The sequence below is a fragment of the Myotis daubentonii genome, chromosome 3 (assembly GCF_963259705.1).
Source record: "Myotis daubentonii chromosome 3, mMyoDau2.1, whole genome shotgun sequence".
NCBI classification, from domain to species: Eukaryota; Metazoa; Chordata; class Mammalia; order Chiroptera; family Vespertilionidae; genus Myotis; species Myotis daubentonii.
In genome coordinates this window covers 207,715,422-207,733,284 of record NC_081842.1, presented here as the reverse complement: position 1 = coordinate 207,733,284, position 17,863 = coordinate 207,715,422, and the positions used below count along the sequence as shown (strand labels likewise).

Below are 17,863 nucleotides of genomic sequence, written 5' to 3'. Positions count from 1 at the left end.
AAACAAAAAACCAACAAAAAGCACAGCACGCCAATATCTGTAGGAGAAAGAGAAGCCCAAACCACAGTTGGGTTTTATACTCACCAGAATGGCTTGAGTGAAGATGAAGTTGGGGAACAATGTGATATTCACACATGGTATTGGTTTGTTTTTAAAACCCATGCCCACTTTTTTAAAAGTGTAATTTAGCTTTGGTTTCTTTCGTTCTTTAGAAGACATCTCTGGAGGCAATTGATGATTTAAAAATCAGTAGTGGAAGTCTCAAAGTGACCCCGTGTTCCTAGTCCCAATTCATAGAGTGGAACACTCAGTTACTTAAAAAATTGCCCTTAGGTTTGCTCCCACCCAGAAGGCATTTCTAGTTGGTGTTGGAAAGAAACTTCCCTGGACTCCCAGAGGGGCTCTCCCACAGATGCCCTCCTTACCCAAAGCTCTTGCATTTCCCACCTGTAGACACACACTCTCTTAGTCCTCCCCCTCCACCCCCACCTCCTCTCCCAGGAGTGATCTGGATTAGACAACAAACAGCACATCCCAGATGGGCACACATGCAGCAGCTGTCAAAAGGAGAAGTCAGTTTACTTTCTTTTAAACTTGCAATGTTTGCCTTTATTTTGTTCTTTATATTTTGAAAGTGAAAAGAAATAGTATTGAGTCAATTTCTTTTTGTTTTTTTAAATATTTTTTCTATGTATTTACAAGCCTTATAGTTGCTCTAAAGATTTCAAAAGTATTAAGAGTACTTTTCCAAGGGTAGCACTTTTTTTTTTTTTTTTTAAACAATTCTTGGAGTTCTCTGGTCCACAGCATTTCCTTCTGTTCCAAGGTTATGTATGTTTCAATTACTATTGTGATTTTTTTTTTTTTTCTGAAGCAAGCTGAGAGGCAGGCAGAAAGATTTGATACCAAGAAATAAAATAAAATTAAAATTAAAAAAAATCTTTCTTACCTTGTTCACCCCAAACCTTCTTAAATCTGGACTAACTACTCTGCATTAAAACAAACGTGAGGTGCGTCTGAAGGGGAGGGAAATTTATTTCTCTGCTTTTCTATTATACAAGTTGTTTACAGAAACTGCAAATTAAAAAATTACACTGGCATTTGCAGTCCTTAAAATAAATTAAAAGTACTCAACTTTTTTTTTTTTGCTAAACAGATGTGTTTTTTAAAAGTATGAGTCCTCGTTTAAAAAGAAAAGATTATAACAGAAAATATTTTCTATAAATAATACATGTATTTTGGTTTTAGTGCTCCCGCCCTCAGGATGAAGTTTACTTTTTTCCAGTACCTTTTTCCTCCATGATCACCTTTTTTTCTCTTTCCCCTCTCCCACTCGTGCACACGTGGGGGTTTCTGCGAGAATTGGCCTTGCTGCACTGTGATTGGCGAAGACGTGAAACTTTTTAAAAAAATACTTAAATTGTTTCTTTTGTTTCTTTGTGTGTATTTGAAGTTTTAGTTATCCTCCGATTCCTCTTCCGCTTCCCGGAGCCACGTGAAGAATGCTGTGACAGATTTGAGGGCCACACCCTTCCCATTCTGCTCTGCGGGGTCCTTGCTGCTTTCCCATTTGTAGAAGGCATCCTCGGAGATTACCTCTTCGTCATACAGGCAGTCAAAAAACATCCGTAGCAAATCTGTAAGGAAGTGAAAATAAACCATCTGTTTTGGGGCACTGTAGTTGTGAAGGAAAGAATGTATTTCCAAGTAATGAATGAATGCACATTAATTCCCCAAGAAAAGAGCATCCATGACAATTCATTATACTCCCTCTTGATAGTGTAAATAGCAGAACAACTGTCTAAAGAATAGGAAAAGAAGATGTAAGCAGTCTAAATTATTTCTTATTCCTGTTTTGTTCAATTTGAACTATTTTCTGATAATGCTGAGTTGTTTTTTTTAATTAAATATATTTTTATTGATTTCAGAAAGGGAGAGGGAGAGAGAGACAGAAACATCAATGATGAGAGTGAATCACTCAGCGGCTGCCTCCTGCATGCCCCTCGCTAGGGATCGAGCCCACAACCCAGGGATGTGCCCCCGACCGGAATCAAACCTGGGAACCTTCAGTCCACAGGCCGACTCTATCCACTGAGCCAGACCAGCCAGGGCTGAGCTGTTTAATATTATGTAGTTGTCAACTTAAACACTTTAAAACTTAAATAGAAAATAATTTTTTTAGCCCTGGCTGGGTGGCTCAGTTGGTTGAAGCACTGTCCTGTGCACTGAAAGGTCGCTGGTTCAATTCCCGGTCAGGGCACATAACTAGTTTGCGGGCTCGATCCCACGTAGCGGTGGGTGTGAGAGGCAACTGATTGATGTTTCTCTCTCACATCAATGTTCTCTCTCTAATATAACCTTAGGTGAGGATTAAAATAATAAAAATTTTTTTTCTTAATTTTATGCATCTCTATTATTTGAAATTTTACAATAACAATATATTATTTTACAATATTTGGGAGGAAAAGGCAGGATGTACTCCCCCCCTTCTAATATTATTTTCAAAATAAAAAGTAATAATTTACATGAAAAACCTGGGTAAAACTTTCTTATCTGTCAACTGTTTTCAATGCTCAGATAATCTGGTCAATATTAATTCTCTGTTTTGCTCTCACAATGGAAACCCAATTTATATTATTGTTCAAAAAAGGGAGAAAGTTGGTAAGGATATAAAATCCAACAGAGGGTCTTTATATATTCTTGAAAAAAAATTCCTTCCTTGCAGGCATTTAAAATTCATTTAAGAGTTTGCAGCTCCGTGGAACCATAAAGGACACACTCAGGGGGCAGATTCAGTGAGCACCAAAGCCCCATTGAAGCAAATCTTGCCCCAGAGGGGTGTCTCCAGCACAGAAGTTCTCCCACTGCAGACACAGCTGATTCTCACAGCCAATTGGCCTGGAGGTCAATTCCTCCCAGTGATACCTACAACAATCAAGGCTTAACTACAACAAGACTGTACACAAAGCCCACAAGGGGGTGCACCAAGAGTGTCCTCCTCAGGTAACTGGGGAGGCTGAACCACTGGGCCCTAGAGGACACTCAGCACAGAAAACCACTTTATCAACACAGGGAAGCATAAAAAATATGGAGACCAAGAAAAAGGACACAAATGACAGAAATGGAGGAAAGCAAACTACTGGATATAGAGTTCAAGACCACACTTTTAAGGTTTTTCAAGAATTTTCTAGAAACTGCCGATAAACTTAATGAGATCTACAAGAAATCTAATGAGACCCTCGACGTTGTGATAAAGGACCAACTAGAAATTAAGCATACACTGACTGAAATAAAGAATATTATACAGACTCCTAATAGCAGACTAGAGGATTGCAAGAATCAAGTCAACGATTTGAAATACGAAGAAGCAAAAAACACCCAACCAGAAAAGCAAAATAAAAGAATCCAAAAATACAAAGATAGTGTAAGGAGCCTCTGGGACAGCTTCAAGCGTACCAACATCTGAATTATAGGGGTGCCAGAAGAGGAGAGAGAGCAAGACATTGAAAACCTATCTGAAGAAATAATGACAGAAAACTGCCCCTACCTGGTGAAAGGAATGAACTTACAAGTCCAGGAAGCACAGAGAACCCCAAACAAAAGGAATCCAAAGAGGACCACACCAAGACACATCATAATTAAAATGCCAAGAACAAAAGACAGAGAGAATCTTAAAAGCGGCAAGAGAAAGAAAGTCAGTTACCTACAAGGGCATACCCATACGAATGTCAGCTGATTTCTCAACAGAAACTTTGCAGGCCAAAAGGGAGTGGCAAGAAATATTCAAAGTGATGAATGCCAAGAACCTACAACCAAGATTACTTTATCCAGCAAAGCTATCATTCAGAATTGAAGGTCAGATAAAGAGCTTCACAGATAAGAAAAAGATAAAGGAGTTCACAACCACCAAACCAGTATTATATGAAATGCTGAAAGGTATCCTTTAAGAAGAGGAAGAAGAAGAAAAAGGTAAAGATACAAATTATGAACAACAAATACACATCTATCAACAAGTGAATCTGAAAATCAAGTGAATAATCTGATGAACAGAATGAACTGGTGATTATAATAGAATCAGGGGCATAGAAAGGGAGTGGACTGGCTATTCTTGGCCGGGAAAGGGGTGAGGGGGATGCGGGAAGAGACTGGACAACAATCGTGCACCTATGGATGAGGACAGTGGATGGGGAGTGAGGGAGGTGGGTGGGATGGGAACTGGGTGGAGGGGAGTTATGGTGGGGGGGAAGAGGAACAAATGTAATAATCTGAACAGTAAAGATTTAATTAATAAAAAAAATTCATTTAAAGTTAGCTTGCTAATCATTCATATTAATGGAGGGATGCAATGGAATAAGCAATAATTGCTACTAAATATTAGTTTAGAATGAGTTATATTAAAATTTTTCTTTAGATTTATTTTGGAATTTTATTAGTCCAACTAATATTGAAGTCACTTTTTTCTCTAAACCCCAGTTGGTCTATGGGGAAATGGAAGCAAGTGGCTGATTATGTTATTGGTAAGTCTAGAATTAAACATCTCTCCGGGGATTATTAAAGTTGATAATCAATTTCATCTATTTATAACCATCTCTTGAAAAGTTAGTGTCCTCATCCTATAATAGGAAAAGGAAGCCATATGTTAAACAACCTTTCAAAGGTCTGGAGAGAGAGAAAGTCAGATTCATTCTCTTATTCACACTTAGACGTCTCTCCAGTTATACCCTGAGAATGATTTGTTTCAATCTTCTCCTTTATCTCCTAGAACAGTGATTTTCAATCTTTTTCATCTTATGGCGCACATAAAGTAATTACTAAAAATTCTGTAGTACACTCAAAAAAGTATTTTTTTGCTGATTTGACAAAAAAAGGTATAATTTTGATTCATTCACACCCGATGGCTATTGTTGTGTTGGCGGTTGTCATTTTTTAATTTGACAATCTAAGGGGAAAGAGGTCAGTGTCCCTGACTAAATAGTCAGGAATTGAATATTGCACAAAATTCTTGCATTGCCCTGGCTGGTTGCTCAGTGGTTACAGTGCCGGCCCTCTCACCAAAGGGTCACGGGTTCAATTCCCAGTCAAGGGTGAGTGACTGGGTTGTAGGTTCGATCCCCAGCCCCAGTCAGGGCACCGTGCAGGAGGCAACCAATCGATCTCTCTCTCCCTCTCACTCTCTTTAGCAATCAATGAAAAAAATATCCTTGAGTGAGGGTTAACAACAACAAAATTCTTTCAGCACACCGGTTGAAATCTCTGTCCTAGAGGGATTCATTAGCACTAGCAAAGAAGGAAAACTTTGCAAAAGCTATAACCCAAGGAAGTGCCAAAGATCTACTTTATCTCTAAAATAGCCACATAATATCTACTTTCACAAGTTTCAACTAAATTTTCAAGCTTTAATACAATTCAATTAACTTAACTTACCAATATCACCAAGTCTTAGCTGTCAGGTTACCTTATTTGTCTGATTAGCCAGAATTAATCATAACCCTTAACTGAAAACTAGTCTAAAATGCCTTAATGACTTTGCAGGATTCTGAGGATTCTGAAGAGTATCATTCTCTTTCATTATTAAGACCTATGTTGCCCTAGCCAGCTTGGCTCAGCGGAATGAAGGGTCCCAGGTTCAATTCTGGTCAAGGGCATATGCCAGGTTGTGGGCTTGATCCCCAGTAGGGGGCGTACAGGAGGCAACCAATCAGTGATTCTCTCTCATCTTTGATGTTTCTATTTCTCCCTCTCTCTTCCTCTCTGAAATCAATAAAAATATGAAAAAAAGACCTGTTTTTAAAAAAGTGAAATTTATATAAAACGCATGGTAATATGGAGATGTCCTAGACCTGCATCGTCTAATAGGGTAACCACTAACCACAGTGGCTATTTACATTTATATAAGATTTAAGCCCTAGTCAGTTTGGCTCAGTGGATAGAGTGTCAGCCTGCGGACTGAAAGGTCCAGGGTTCAATTCTGGTCAAGGGCACATGCACGGGTTGGGGGCTCGATCCCCAGTAGGGGGCGTGCAGGACGCAGCCAGTCAATGATTCTCTCTCATCATTGATGTTTCTACCTCTCTCTCCCTTTCCCTCTCCCTTCCTCTCTGAAATCAATAAAAATATATTAAAAAATTTTTTTTTAAAATTTAGTTCCTTAGTCACAATAGCCACATTCAAGTGCTTAACCGACACGTGGCTCATGATTGCCACAATGAAAGAAACAGATATATTTCCATCATTGCAGAAAAATTTATTAGACCTCTCTAGAGTGAGGATTAAATATCTAATTTAAACTAGTTATTATTTACTCACGAAAGTCAAGTACATAAAAAATGTAGGTTCATTAAAATTGTTGGTTATCTGAGTTTTGTTACCAGGAATTCCTCTATTATCCCTGTTCAAACCCATCATACCATCACTAAAATCTTGGCCTGGATAAAACTCAACCACTGGTTGGGTTAATTGTAGCAAGACATAAACTTACTGGCAGGTTGATCAAGTTTGACTATTGATGCTTGTAGTGCATAAAGTGCTTGCAGTTCCTTCTCTGTATCCGAGTCTAGGTACTTGAGTAAGATCGGCACTCTCTGCTTGATAACAGCAGTGTCCACTCGGAAGGTGGAACAGTCAGCTAGAGGTGATAGAAGAACTAAGCGTTACATTTAAGGAATGAACACACAGCCATTTTCAATTTCTGAGTCGTTAAGACACATGTGACTCTATAAGAAAAGAGGAAGCAAGGAGGTCCAAGGCAAATATTCTGAAATTCAAAATGTTCCGAAATTCTTAATGGGACATTCTTTCCAAAATAATAAAAGAACGTGGAGGGCTGATGTATTCTGAGTGCTGGGTTCCCTCAACAGTTGTGCACCCAATTCTTTATCTTTAATCACAATGAAACAGGTACAGTGGTTTTGTGACTTTCCAAACTAGAAACATTAGAAAGGAAATTAGAGTGACAGTTCATGTAAATCTTTTCAGAAGTGTAAAAGAATTAGAACCACTTTATTATTAATTATAGGAGGGTGAGAACTAACTGTGACAGTGGCAGACAACATATCTGACCTGGGCCTTTTGGGGGAAGGCACAATACAAGGGCTGAGGAACGCATCCCCAGAACCAAGAAGCATAGGTTTTATTTCCTCTGTGAGTTGGCACAAGGACACAATATTGGTTTTAAAAGCACCTTATATATTTTCCAACTGATTTTATAGTGCCAAAGTCTTATTTCCATAGATAATGGAAATTATTTAAAAATTTTTAATCAAGACTTTCTATTTAGCTTGTTGTTTATTCGTTAAACTAACATCGAAAAAACATTAATTGACAGGAAATCTTAAATTAGAATCCTGAAGCTGTCTTCCAAAATGATAAAGAGAAACCTAAAATTCTGAAAAACTTTGGAGTTGAATTTTGTTTTCCTATTTCAGTGATAGAAATGTGGATTTCTACCTAAGGCTAACAGGATGATCTTGTTAAATACTGTTAAATATTACAGGCAGCTTGGAGTATTTAGGGTTTCTACCAATCCTAATCCTATCCATCTATGAAATTCATCAACATTCAATGAAATTGGCTTATATAAAATAAACATAAAGCAGAAGCAGCAACTGGTATTTCTTTCCTCATATATGAATTTATATAAAACGGCTTTCCTGTTGAGATTAGTCCTTGGTTGATATTAGTAGGTTAAGAATATTCAACCTGGCATAGCCGGTGTGCCTTAGTGGCTGAGCACTGACATATGAACTAGGTTGGGGTTCGATTCCTGGTCAGGGCACACACCTGGGTTGCAGGCTTGATCCCCAGTGGGGGCGTGCAGAAGGCAACCAATCAATGATTCTCATCACTCATCACTGATGTTTCTCTCTCTCTCTCTCTCTCTCTCTCTCTCTCTCTCTCTCTCTCTCTCTCTCTCTCTCCCCCCCTTCCTCTCTGAAATCAATAAAAAAATATATATATATTAAAAAAAAAGGAATATTCAACTTGTTCATTTTAACTCTTGAAAGGAAGGAGGAGGCTTTGAGTGTTGGAAATGAAAAGTAAATTCATAAATTTGAGTGTGAATTAGAAAAGCCACATGCTACATAGTATAAAACAACCGAAGGCATGCAGTAAGCTGTTCATATCTGGGATCTTTGCAGGCAGGGCAGCTAGTTGACCCCTGCTTGAAACAGCCAGGCACTGTAGACAGAAAGATATGCATCTGCACAGAAACTGAGCTATATAGGACAAGTGTTAAAGACAATATAAACTCGGGCCCAAATCAGTAGTATTTGACATAGTGGGGATTTCAGACGTTAAACTTTGCCTTTAGAAATGTTACTTACCTATTATAATAGCTGCTTTACAAACGGCTGTCATTAAAGCTCTAAGGAATGTAGGTGAACTCATCTGGCTTTCATCTAGATTAGCCTGATATCAAAAGTAAATGGAACAGTTTAAAGGTACCCTCACACACCAGAGAAATTATTTCCCCTAAACTAGGTCCCATCTGGCACTAAGGGCAGATGGGGTCACATTCAACCTTCTTGCAAAAATTAATCTTCTGATTCACTGGAAAATACTTAGGCTACTGCCAGTTCTGTCTGAAAATGTTCTGAGTAGCAGTGTTTAGTTTTCAGGGGTGTCACTGCCTACCTTTGCTCATTCCATTATACAATGTTGTGTACTGTATACATTTGGAAGTGCAATGATTTAAAAACATTTTTCTTCCTCAAAATATAACCCATATTAAGATGATTTACCCAAATCTATAAATTTGAAAGAACTATACCACCACCACATTGTATTTTAAAGACTACTTTTTTCAGTAGTGTGCAACTCTTTCTCGGTGTGCTAACACTGCTTTTTACCTTAATTTTAATGTTGAGTTAGAGATAAATCTCAAGTATTGCCTGAAACAGATTCTTCAGGTGGTGGTGACAAAATTGTTACTCTTTTCTAAGGATGCCAAAAAAATGTATTTTGAAATATGCTAAATAAATGGGCCCTCAATTTGTTGCTTAGTTTATTTCTCTTAAGATCTTATTTTTCTTAATATCTTCTTGCTATAAAACACTGTCCTAAACCAGAGGAGCAGCAAAAGAAAATGACAGGTATTTTCTCCTAGGCAGGTATTTTCTTTCTTTCTTTTTTTTTTTAGAAAAGCAAGAAAGAATTTGACCACAACAAAATATACTTAGGGCAGTGAAACAAGGGAAGGCATAGAAAAAGCAACAGGAGGGTCGAGGCTGGGCTGCGTGGGCTCACTGGGAAGCCAGAGAAAAAGGGGAAAAGTGGGTCCTGGAGACAAGTTCAGGAGGTTTGCCTGGAATGAGCTGCTGCCGTCCATTGCTCCCCTGGTTACAGTCTCAGGGGTCCCTTAGAGTTGAGAGGATACGTGCCTGTCGGATGAAGGACAGAGGGAAGGGAATGGCATGGACGTGTTCCCTGGAGCCCAGTATAGTATTTTCCCCTGAAAGGGTCAGGCTAAAAATGATTGCCCAGGAAAAATTAAAGCTGTCATTATAAAACTATGAATTTCATAAAAATAGAAAAACAGCCTTACTGTTTAAAATTCAAATACATGTAAGAATAAAAATAAACTTCACTGAAGTTAAAAACTCCCATGAAGGGAAGGGGTAATGTGTGAATTAAGGAGAGCCCTCAGGAATCTTTCTGGCAGAGCTTCCAGGGAAGGTGACACAGTCATTATACCTCTACCCAGTCAAAGATCTGCTCATCATTTGCTTTCTCCTCAATAATAAGCTTCTCAAGTCGATTATAGAGCTCTTCAGCAGAGAGTTCTTTCTTTGAAAGTGCTTCGGAGGAACAGGAACTGTCAGATTCTATAAAGTCCAACTTCTGAAACATAAAATGTTAAACACATTGATATAATTCAGTGTTATCATCCTGAGAGGAAAACAAAGTCATGGGTGTATCTTCTATTTTACATGGGATCAAAATGATCCGCACTATCCTTCTGAATATTTCTCCAATTTTTTCTACTCTGTATTTTTGATTCTATTTATAAACAAGCAAACAAACAAAACCCCTAGAACAATCTCTCTGCGTACGCTTACCTTCCAATCATTATGGGTTTGTCTTGCTCTTAGCATATCCAACAGGGCCTTAGGGCTTCGTTAAGTTTTTAAAATTCATTTTTCTTTCTGCTCCTCAAACTCAGCAATTTCTTCTTATAAAGCATTTTCATATGTTTAGTGAGTTAATTTTCCAATATATGTTATTATAATTTTAAAAATTTAAATTATAGTAACATATATTGATACAGGGACTTTTTAATTTATAAAATTCAATGATATTCAGTTTCATAGAACAATACCAGAAACTTCATTAGTAAAACAATTAATAAAATAATGTATCTTTTGCAAAAATTAAGGATGAATTTTCATGGGAGTAGATTAGTCTAAATCAGTGTCTCCTGACTGAACAATTTCAATTGCCCTATTTTCAAGTTCGCTGAGTTTTTCTTCTGCCTGCTCAAATCTGTTGTTGAACCCCTTTACAGTAATGTGTTGCTTAACAACAGGGATACATTCTGAGAAATGCGTCATTAGGCAATTTCACTGTGCAATCACAGAATGCCCTTACACAAACCTAGATGGTATAGTCTACTACACACCTAGACTATATGGTAAAGCCAACTGCTTCTAGGCTACCAAGTTGTACAGCATGCTACTGTACGATAGGTAATTCTAACTCAGTGGTAGGTATTTGTGTATCTAAGTATCCTATACTAATAAAAGAGAAAAATGGTAATTGGCATACGACTGATACCTTTTTCATTGGCTAATCAGTGAGATATGCAAATTAACTGTCAGCCAAGAGGGCAGCTGGCAGCCAGGCAGCTGAGAATAGGAGGCTTGGTTGCCCCAGCGATGGAGAAAGTCAAGGATCCCCGCAGCTGCGGGGCTCTGAGCTCCTGAAGCAACAACTCCAAAAGATACAATGTTTCAATTATAGAAGCTAAAAGATGGCGGTTAATTTGCATACTCAGGCTCCAAGAAGAGCGAAGCCAAACAGCCCTGAAGCAGCAGGGCAGAGAGGCCTCAGGGCCTGGGATCAGCAGAGTCGAGAGGCCTCCCGGCCCCACGATCAGCGGAGCCGAGAGGCCTCCCGGCCCGAGATCAGCGGAGGCCAGAGTCGGCCCAGCCCCGCAATCAGGGAGGCGAGAGTCGGCCCAGCCCTGTGATCAGCAGAGCCTAGAGGCCCCCCAGCCCCGGTTATCATCCGAGCCGAGAGGCCTCCCGGCCCCGTGATCAGCGGATCCGAGAGGCCTGCCGGCCCCAGTGATCAGCGGATCCGAGAGGCCTCCCAGCCCAGGTGATCAGCGGAGTCGGAGGCCTCCCGGCCCCGGTGATCAGTGGATCCGAGAGGCCTCCCAGCCCAGGTGATCAGCGGAGTCAGAGGCCTCCCGGCCCCGGTGATCAGTGGATCCGAGAGGCCTCCCAGCCCAGGTGATCAGTGGAGCCGAGAGGCCTCCCAGCCCTGGTGATCAGCGGAGCCGAGAGGCCTCCCAGCCCAGGTGATCAGCGGAGCCGAGAGGCCTCCCAGCCCAGGTGATCAGCGGAGTCCAGGTGATCAGCAGAGCCGAGAGGCCTCCCAGCCCCGGTGATCAGCGGAGCCGAGAGGCCTCCCAGCCCAGGTGATCAGCGGAGTCGAGAGGCCTCCCAGCCCAGGTGATCAGCAGAGCCGAGAGGCCTCCCAGCCCGCGATCAGCGGAGTCGGAGGCCCCGAGATCAGCGGAGCCGAGAGGCCTCCCAGCCCCGGTGATCAGCGGATCCGAGAGGCCTCCCAGCCCAGGTGATCAGCGGAGTCCAGGTGATCAGCGGAGCCGAGAGGCCTCCCAGCCCCGGTGATCAGCGGAGTCGAGAGGCCTCCCAGCCCAGGTGATCAGCGGAGCCGAGAGGCCTCCCAGCCCCGGTGATCAGCGGAGTCCAGAGGCCTCCCGGCCCGGTGATCAGCCGAGAGGCCTCCCGGCCCGCTCCTGGCCCCGCGATCAGAGGAGTCGGAGGCCCTGCGATCAGCGGAGCGAAGAGGCCTCCCAGCCCCGGTGATCAGCGGAGCCGAGAGGCCTCCCAGCCCTGGTGATCAGCGGAGTCCAGAGGCCTCCCGGCCCTGGTGATCAGCCAAGAGGCCTCCCGGCCCGCTCCAGGCCCGTGATCAGCGGAGCCCAGAGGCCTCCCGGACCCATGATCAGCGGAGCCGAGAGGCCTCCCAGCCAGGTTATCAGCAGCCGAGAGTCCTCCTGGCTAGAGATCAGCGGAGCCGAGAGGCCTCCAGGCCCCAGTTATCAGCGGAGCCAAGAGGCCTACAGGCCATGGTTATCAGCAGCCGAGAGGCCTCCAGGCCAGGGATCAGGGGAGCCTAGAGGTGTCCTGGCCCTGGGATCAGCAGAGCAGCGAGGCCTCCCAGCACCGGGATCAGTGTGACAGGGTGCGGAGCCCTAACCCTCTGATCGGCCCTGCTCTGTGTGTGACAGGGTACAGAGCCCCAACCCCCCTGATGGGCCCTACTCTGTGCATGACAGGAGTGGCGCTGCAACCTCCCTATGGACCCTGCCTTGAGTGTGACAGGGGGCGGTGCCCCAACCCCCCAATCGGCCCTACCCTGAGCGTGACTGAGGGTGGCATCGCAACCTCCCAATCCGCCGTGCTCTGTGCATGACAGGGGGCGGTGCCCCAACTCCCCAATTGGCCCTGCTCTGAGCCCAACCAGGGGCTGCACCTAGGGATTGGGCCTGCCCTCTGCCACCCGGGAGCAGGCCTAAGCCAGCAGGTCATTATCTCCTGATGGGTCCCAGACTGTGAGAGGGCACAGGCCAGGCTGAGGGACCTCCTCTCCCAACCCCGAGTGCACAAATTTTTGTGCACCGGGCCTCTAGTATATAAATATAGAAAAGGTATAATACAGTTGTCCTTGAATAATATAGGTTTGAATTGCATAGATCCACTTATATGTACTTATTATGAATGGAGCTTGCGGGGCCAAAAGTTGCTCTGGGTGAGTCAATGAGTGAATTTGAAGGTCTACAACTTACTGTACATTACTGTAAACTTTATAAACATTCTATACTTAGACTACACTAAACTTACAAAAATATCTTTCTTTCTTCAATAATAAATAAACCTTAGCTTACTGTAACATTTTTACTTTGTAAACTTTAATTTTTAAAAACTTTTTTGCCCTGACCAGGTGGCTCAGTTGGTTAGAGCATCATCCCATATTCCAAAAGGTTGTGGATTCGCTTCCTGATTGGGGTACACACGAAGGCCACTGATCAATGTTTATCTCTCACATTGATGTTTCTCTCTCTCACTTCCATCCTCTCTCTCTAGAGACCAATAAAAACATATCCTCAGGTGAGCATTAAAAAACAAACTAGCCATTTTGACTCTGTTATATTAACAATTAGCTTAAAATACATATTGTATAGCTGTACAAAAGTATTTTCTTTATATCATTATCTGTTAATCTTTTTCTACTTTTAACATTTTTTTAACTTTTTAAACTTTTCTTGTTAAAACCTGAAACACAAACATATCAGTCCAGGCCTACACTGGGTCAGGATTATCAATATCACTGTTTTCCACCTTCACATTTTGTCGCACTGGAAGGCCTCCAAGGGCAACAAGAGGAATGGATGGAGCTGTCATCAGCTTCGACAGCAATGCCTTCTGGAATATCTCCTGAAGGAGCTGACAGAGGCTCTCCTTGAGGAGGTGTCACTCTTCAGAAATATGTCTGTGGTGGTTTGCTTGGTTTCTTTATTATTATTTTTTAATATATATTTTTTAGTGATTTCAGAGAGAAAGGGGAAGGGAGAGAAAGAAACATGATGAGAGAATCATTGATTGGCTGCCTCCTGCATGCCCCACACTGGGGATTGAGCCCACAACCTGGGCATGTGCCCTTGACCGGAATCGAACCTGGGACCAGTCAGTCTGCAGGTCAACGCTCTATCCACTGAGCCAAACCGGCTAGGGCTCTTTTTTTAAAATTTATTATAGATTTGTTTGTAAGCAGATAATGCACCATGCACATTCCTCTTTATTCAATGTAAACCTTTTAGTATTGGGGTCCATGTTGTCAAACTTTTCAAGGAGCTTGTTGAGGTCTGCAAATGCTTCTGCTAAAGCCTTCATGGTGAACTTTCTTGGAGGTTCTTCTTTTTCTTCTGCGGTTTCCTTTCTCTTGCCTCTTCTTCAGCTATGTGTCCTGTTCTAGTACCAACAACTCCTCATTAGTTCATTCTTCCGGAGCCACACTAGGAGTGCTTCAATGTCATCAACCACACCCAGGTTAAAGCTGCTTGTCATCTCAGTCACAAACTTGTTGATTTTTGCAACTTTTTCCCTTTAATGACTGCTGCAGTGTCACTAGGTGACCAGAATTTTTCAGCTCCATTATAATCATACTAGAGGCCCAGTGCACGAAACTCATGCACAGATAGGGTCCCTAGGCCTGGCCAGCGATCAGGGCCTATCGGGGCCGTCTCGCCCAGTCCTGATCAGGGCCTGCCAGCTGTTGGCCGGAGCCTGCTAGACAGGGGAAGGGACTGCAGGAGGTTGGCTGTGGAAGTGCACTGACCACCAGGGGGCAGCTCCTGCATTGAGTGTCTGCCCCCTGGTGGTCAGTGTGTGTCATAGCAACTGGTCGACTGGTTAACAGTCGCTTATAATTTTATATATATAGACTAGAGGCCTGGTGCATGAAATTTGTGCCCGGCCTGCACCCTCTCCAATCTGGGACCCCCTTGGGGGATGTCCGACTGCCTCTCGCAATCCAGGACCACCAGCTCCTAACTGCTCACCTGCCTGATTGCCCCTAACTGCTCCCCTACCTGCCTGATCACCCCTAACTGCTCCCCTGCTGGCCTGATCACCCCTAAATGCCTCTGCCTTGCCCTGCACCTGGGACCCAGGATTCCCTCCTCTGGCCAGCTGCAGGCACCCAGGACCCGGGCTTCCCGCCCTCTGGCCGACCGCAGGGGACCGTGGGCAGGTGGCTTCACCTGGGCCGCAGCCGTAGGTGCCCAGTACCACGGTGTGGGCAGCTTGTCCCTCTCCCAGGCCGCAGGCGCAGGTGCCCGGGATCACGGGGCGGGCTGTGGCCTGGCTGGTCCCCATTCCTCTCTCCCCAGTGTTGAGTGTCTGAGCAGTTCCAGCGTGAGGGTCTGAGGGCATGATGGTCATTTGCATGTTAGCTCTTTATTATATAGGATGGGACCAAAATCATGTATGTGGTCTGACTTTGACCGAAATATCATTAAGTGTTGCATGACTGTAGTTAATTTTTACTTCAGCTACTGTAATTTTTCAGATCCAGAGTTTGTTTAGTTCTTATTTATAATTTCTACTATTTTACCCATATTCCCAACTTGTTCATACATCGTTCTCCTTCAGTTCTTTTTCCATGGTTTTCCTCAGCAATTTGAGCACATTTAAAACAGTTAAAGTCTTTGTCTGGTGTGCACAATGTTTTGGGCTTCCTCAGGGATGCTTTCTGTCAGTTTTTTTTTTATCCCTGTGAATGAGCCATATTTTCCTGTTTCTCTGTATGCTTTATAATTTTTTTTGTTGAGAACTAGACATTTTAATATTATAATGTGGAAACTCTAGATATCTTTCTCTCCCTTACCCAGGGACTGGTGATGGTGCAGTTATCTGTTTGATGACTTTTAGACAAGGACTACATTCCTTCTTGTGTGTGGTCATTGATGTCTTTAATTCATTAACTCCACAGGCAGCCAGTAACTCCTATTTTGATCTAATTTTAATGACTAGAATGTTAATGAAATTATCTTCATTTCCTTTATAAAACAGACTTACTATGGTCCTAGCTGGTTTGGCTCAGTGGACAGAGTGTCAGCCTGTGGACTAAAGGGTCCTGGGTTCAATTCTAGTCAAGGGTACATGCCTGGGTTGCAGACTTGATCCCCTGTAGGGGTCGTGCAGGAGGTGCTGATCAGTGATTCTCTCTCATCATTGATGTTTCTCTCTCTCTCTCCCTCTCCCTTCCTCTCTGAAATCAATAAAAATATATTTAAAAAATAATAAGATAAAATAGACTTACTATGGTTGACCCTTGAACAACATGGGGTGAGGAAAACCAATCACCTGTGCAGTTGAAAATCCATGTATAAATTAAATTGGTCCTCCACATATACATATTTCATATTCCCAATTGTGTACTGAAAATATGTATTATCAAACAGGAAGGAATAAGTCTTGTTCTTACCTGTTCCAAGAGAAAATTATGTACATCTTTCCCTTCTGGTAAAAAGTCCTTCCAGCTGAGGTCAGCCTCCCTCCATAGGGCTCCCACTTTCTTATGGCTCTGAAACAGAGATAAGTCAAAATCCATTTACTTTTATATTGGCAAGAGAAAAAAACAGAGTGCAGAACTATTAAGACTAAAAATTCAAAACTTTCCCTTGCTAATATGAAGTTAATTTCTTAGGACTCTAAGCATTGAAACTCAGATGTCTGAAAGTATCCTATATAATAAAGGGGTAATGTGCAAACTGACCATCACTCCAACACACAAGATGGCCGCCCCCATGTGGACAAAGATGGCCACCACAGATGGCCGGCAGAGGAGGGCAGTTGAGGGTGAACAGGCCTGCAGGGGAGGGTAGTTAGGGGCAATCGGGCCGGCAGGGGAGCAGTTAGGCGTCGAACAGGCTGGCAGGGGAGTGGTTAGGGGGTGATCAGGCAGGCAGGCAGGCAGGCGAGCGGTTGGGAGCCAGCAGTCCTGGATTGTGAGAGGGGTCCCAGATTGGAGAGGGTACAGGCTGGGCTGAGGGACACACCATGCACGAATTTTGTGCACCGGGCCTCTAGTAGAAATATAATGGTGAATGAGTGAAATTTAGCTGTTTAAGGTTTAATCATTTTTTTTTTTACTGGCTGATTAATGTGGGGATTGGCAAGCTGGTACTTGGAATTTAAAAAGTGATTAAAACACAGAGGTTACAAATTCAACACTTTCTTTCCTAGATAGTGCTAGAAGCATCTGCTATTAAAGCCACTCAACAATCTTACTGGTACTCCTCTTCCTAGTAGATCATGATTATGCTGCCTAATGTGCGAAGGCTAATAAAGTTGTTGCTCTTGAACCAGGTATGAGAAGTATTTCAAGGGAAAAGCACAGGTTGAACACAAGAAACGGAGAAGAGCTGTGATCAGCTAGAAAACTGATGATTGCATAAAGGCATAGCGATAAAAGAAAACGTCACATTTTGAGGCTGTTTGATTGCAGACTTTATGCTCTATGAGAATTTCATTTTAGTTTTTACAAAAAAGTTAACAAGAATTTTGAGTTTTAAATAAGGACTAAGTCAAGTAGATGGGAGAGAAGAAGGGACTTTTTGATCTGCAATTAGGGTTCAATAAAAACTTAGTGCCAGCAAGCAAAGTGTATTAATAACAAATAGATAAGCAACTAGAACCAGAGTCCAGGTTATTTGGTATACCTGTCTATGAATAACTATTACACAAATGTAATACAGAAGGACTTCTCTAGATTTATAAGGAGAAATAAAACACTGAATTGTTTTTATCAATGCCTATAAAACGATGAAAACTATCATCTCAATATTTTTAGTTTTGGTTTAAGTAAGTCAGAAATCACTCTGGAATTTTCATGCTTGAGTTTTACTTTGTTTTGACATAGGACCCCAGGCAATACATCACCTATGTGGTGCCACACCCCTTTCCCAAACCAAACCCATTAGACCTCTAACAGTGCACTGACACACTCTTTTGAAACTATTGGTTTAGACTCATCTGTCTCCCTTTCCAGTTTATAAATTCCTTGATGGTTTAGAATTCTTTGTGGATTGAGATCCTAACATAGACCTTTG

General features: G+C 42.4%; 1 protein-coding gene across 18 annotated transcripts in view; it reads right to left on the bottom strand.

Moving 5' to 3' along the window:
• Nucleotides 1-722: 722 nt before the first annotated feature.
• EIF4G3 (eukaryotic translation initiation factor 4 gamma 3) overlaps nt 723-17,863 on the bottom strand; it is a 311,606-nt gene continuing 294,465 nt past the window's right edge. For all 18 annotated transcript variants that reach the window (XM_059690920.1, XM_059690914.1, XM_059690919.1 and 15 more), the window contains 5 exons: nt 16,237-16,335; nt 9,694-9,840; nt 8,325-8,409; nt 6,479-6,625; nt 723-1,637 (listed from right to left, as the gene is read on the bottom strand). In XM_059690920.1, coding sequence (XP_059546903.1) covers nt 1,456-1,637; nt 6,479-6,625; nt 8,325-8,409; nt 9,694-9,840; nt 16,237-16,335 — 660 coding nt within the window. In that variant the 3' untranslated portion in view covers nt 723-1,455. The remainder of the gene's footprint in view (nt 1,638-6,478; nt 6,626-8,324; nt 8,410-9,693; nt 9,841-16,236; nt 16,336-17,863) is intronic.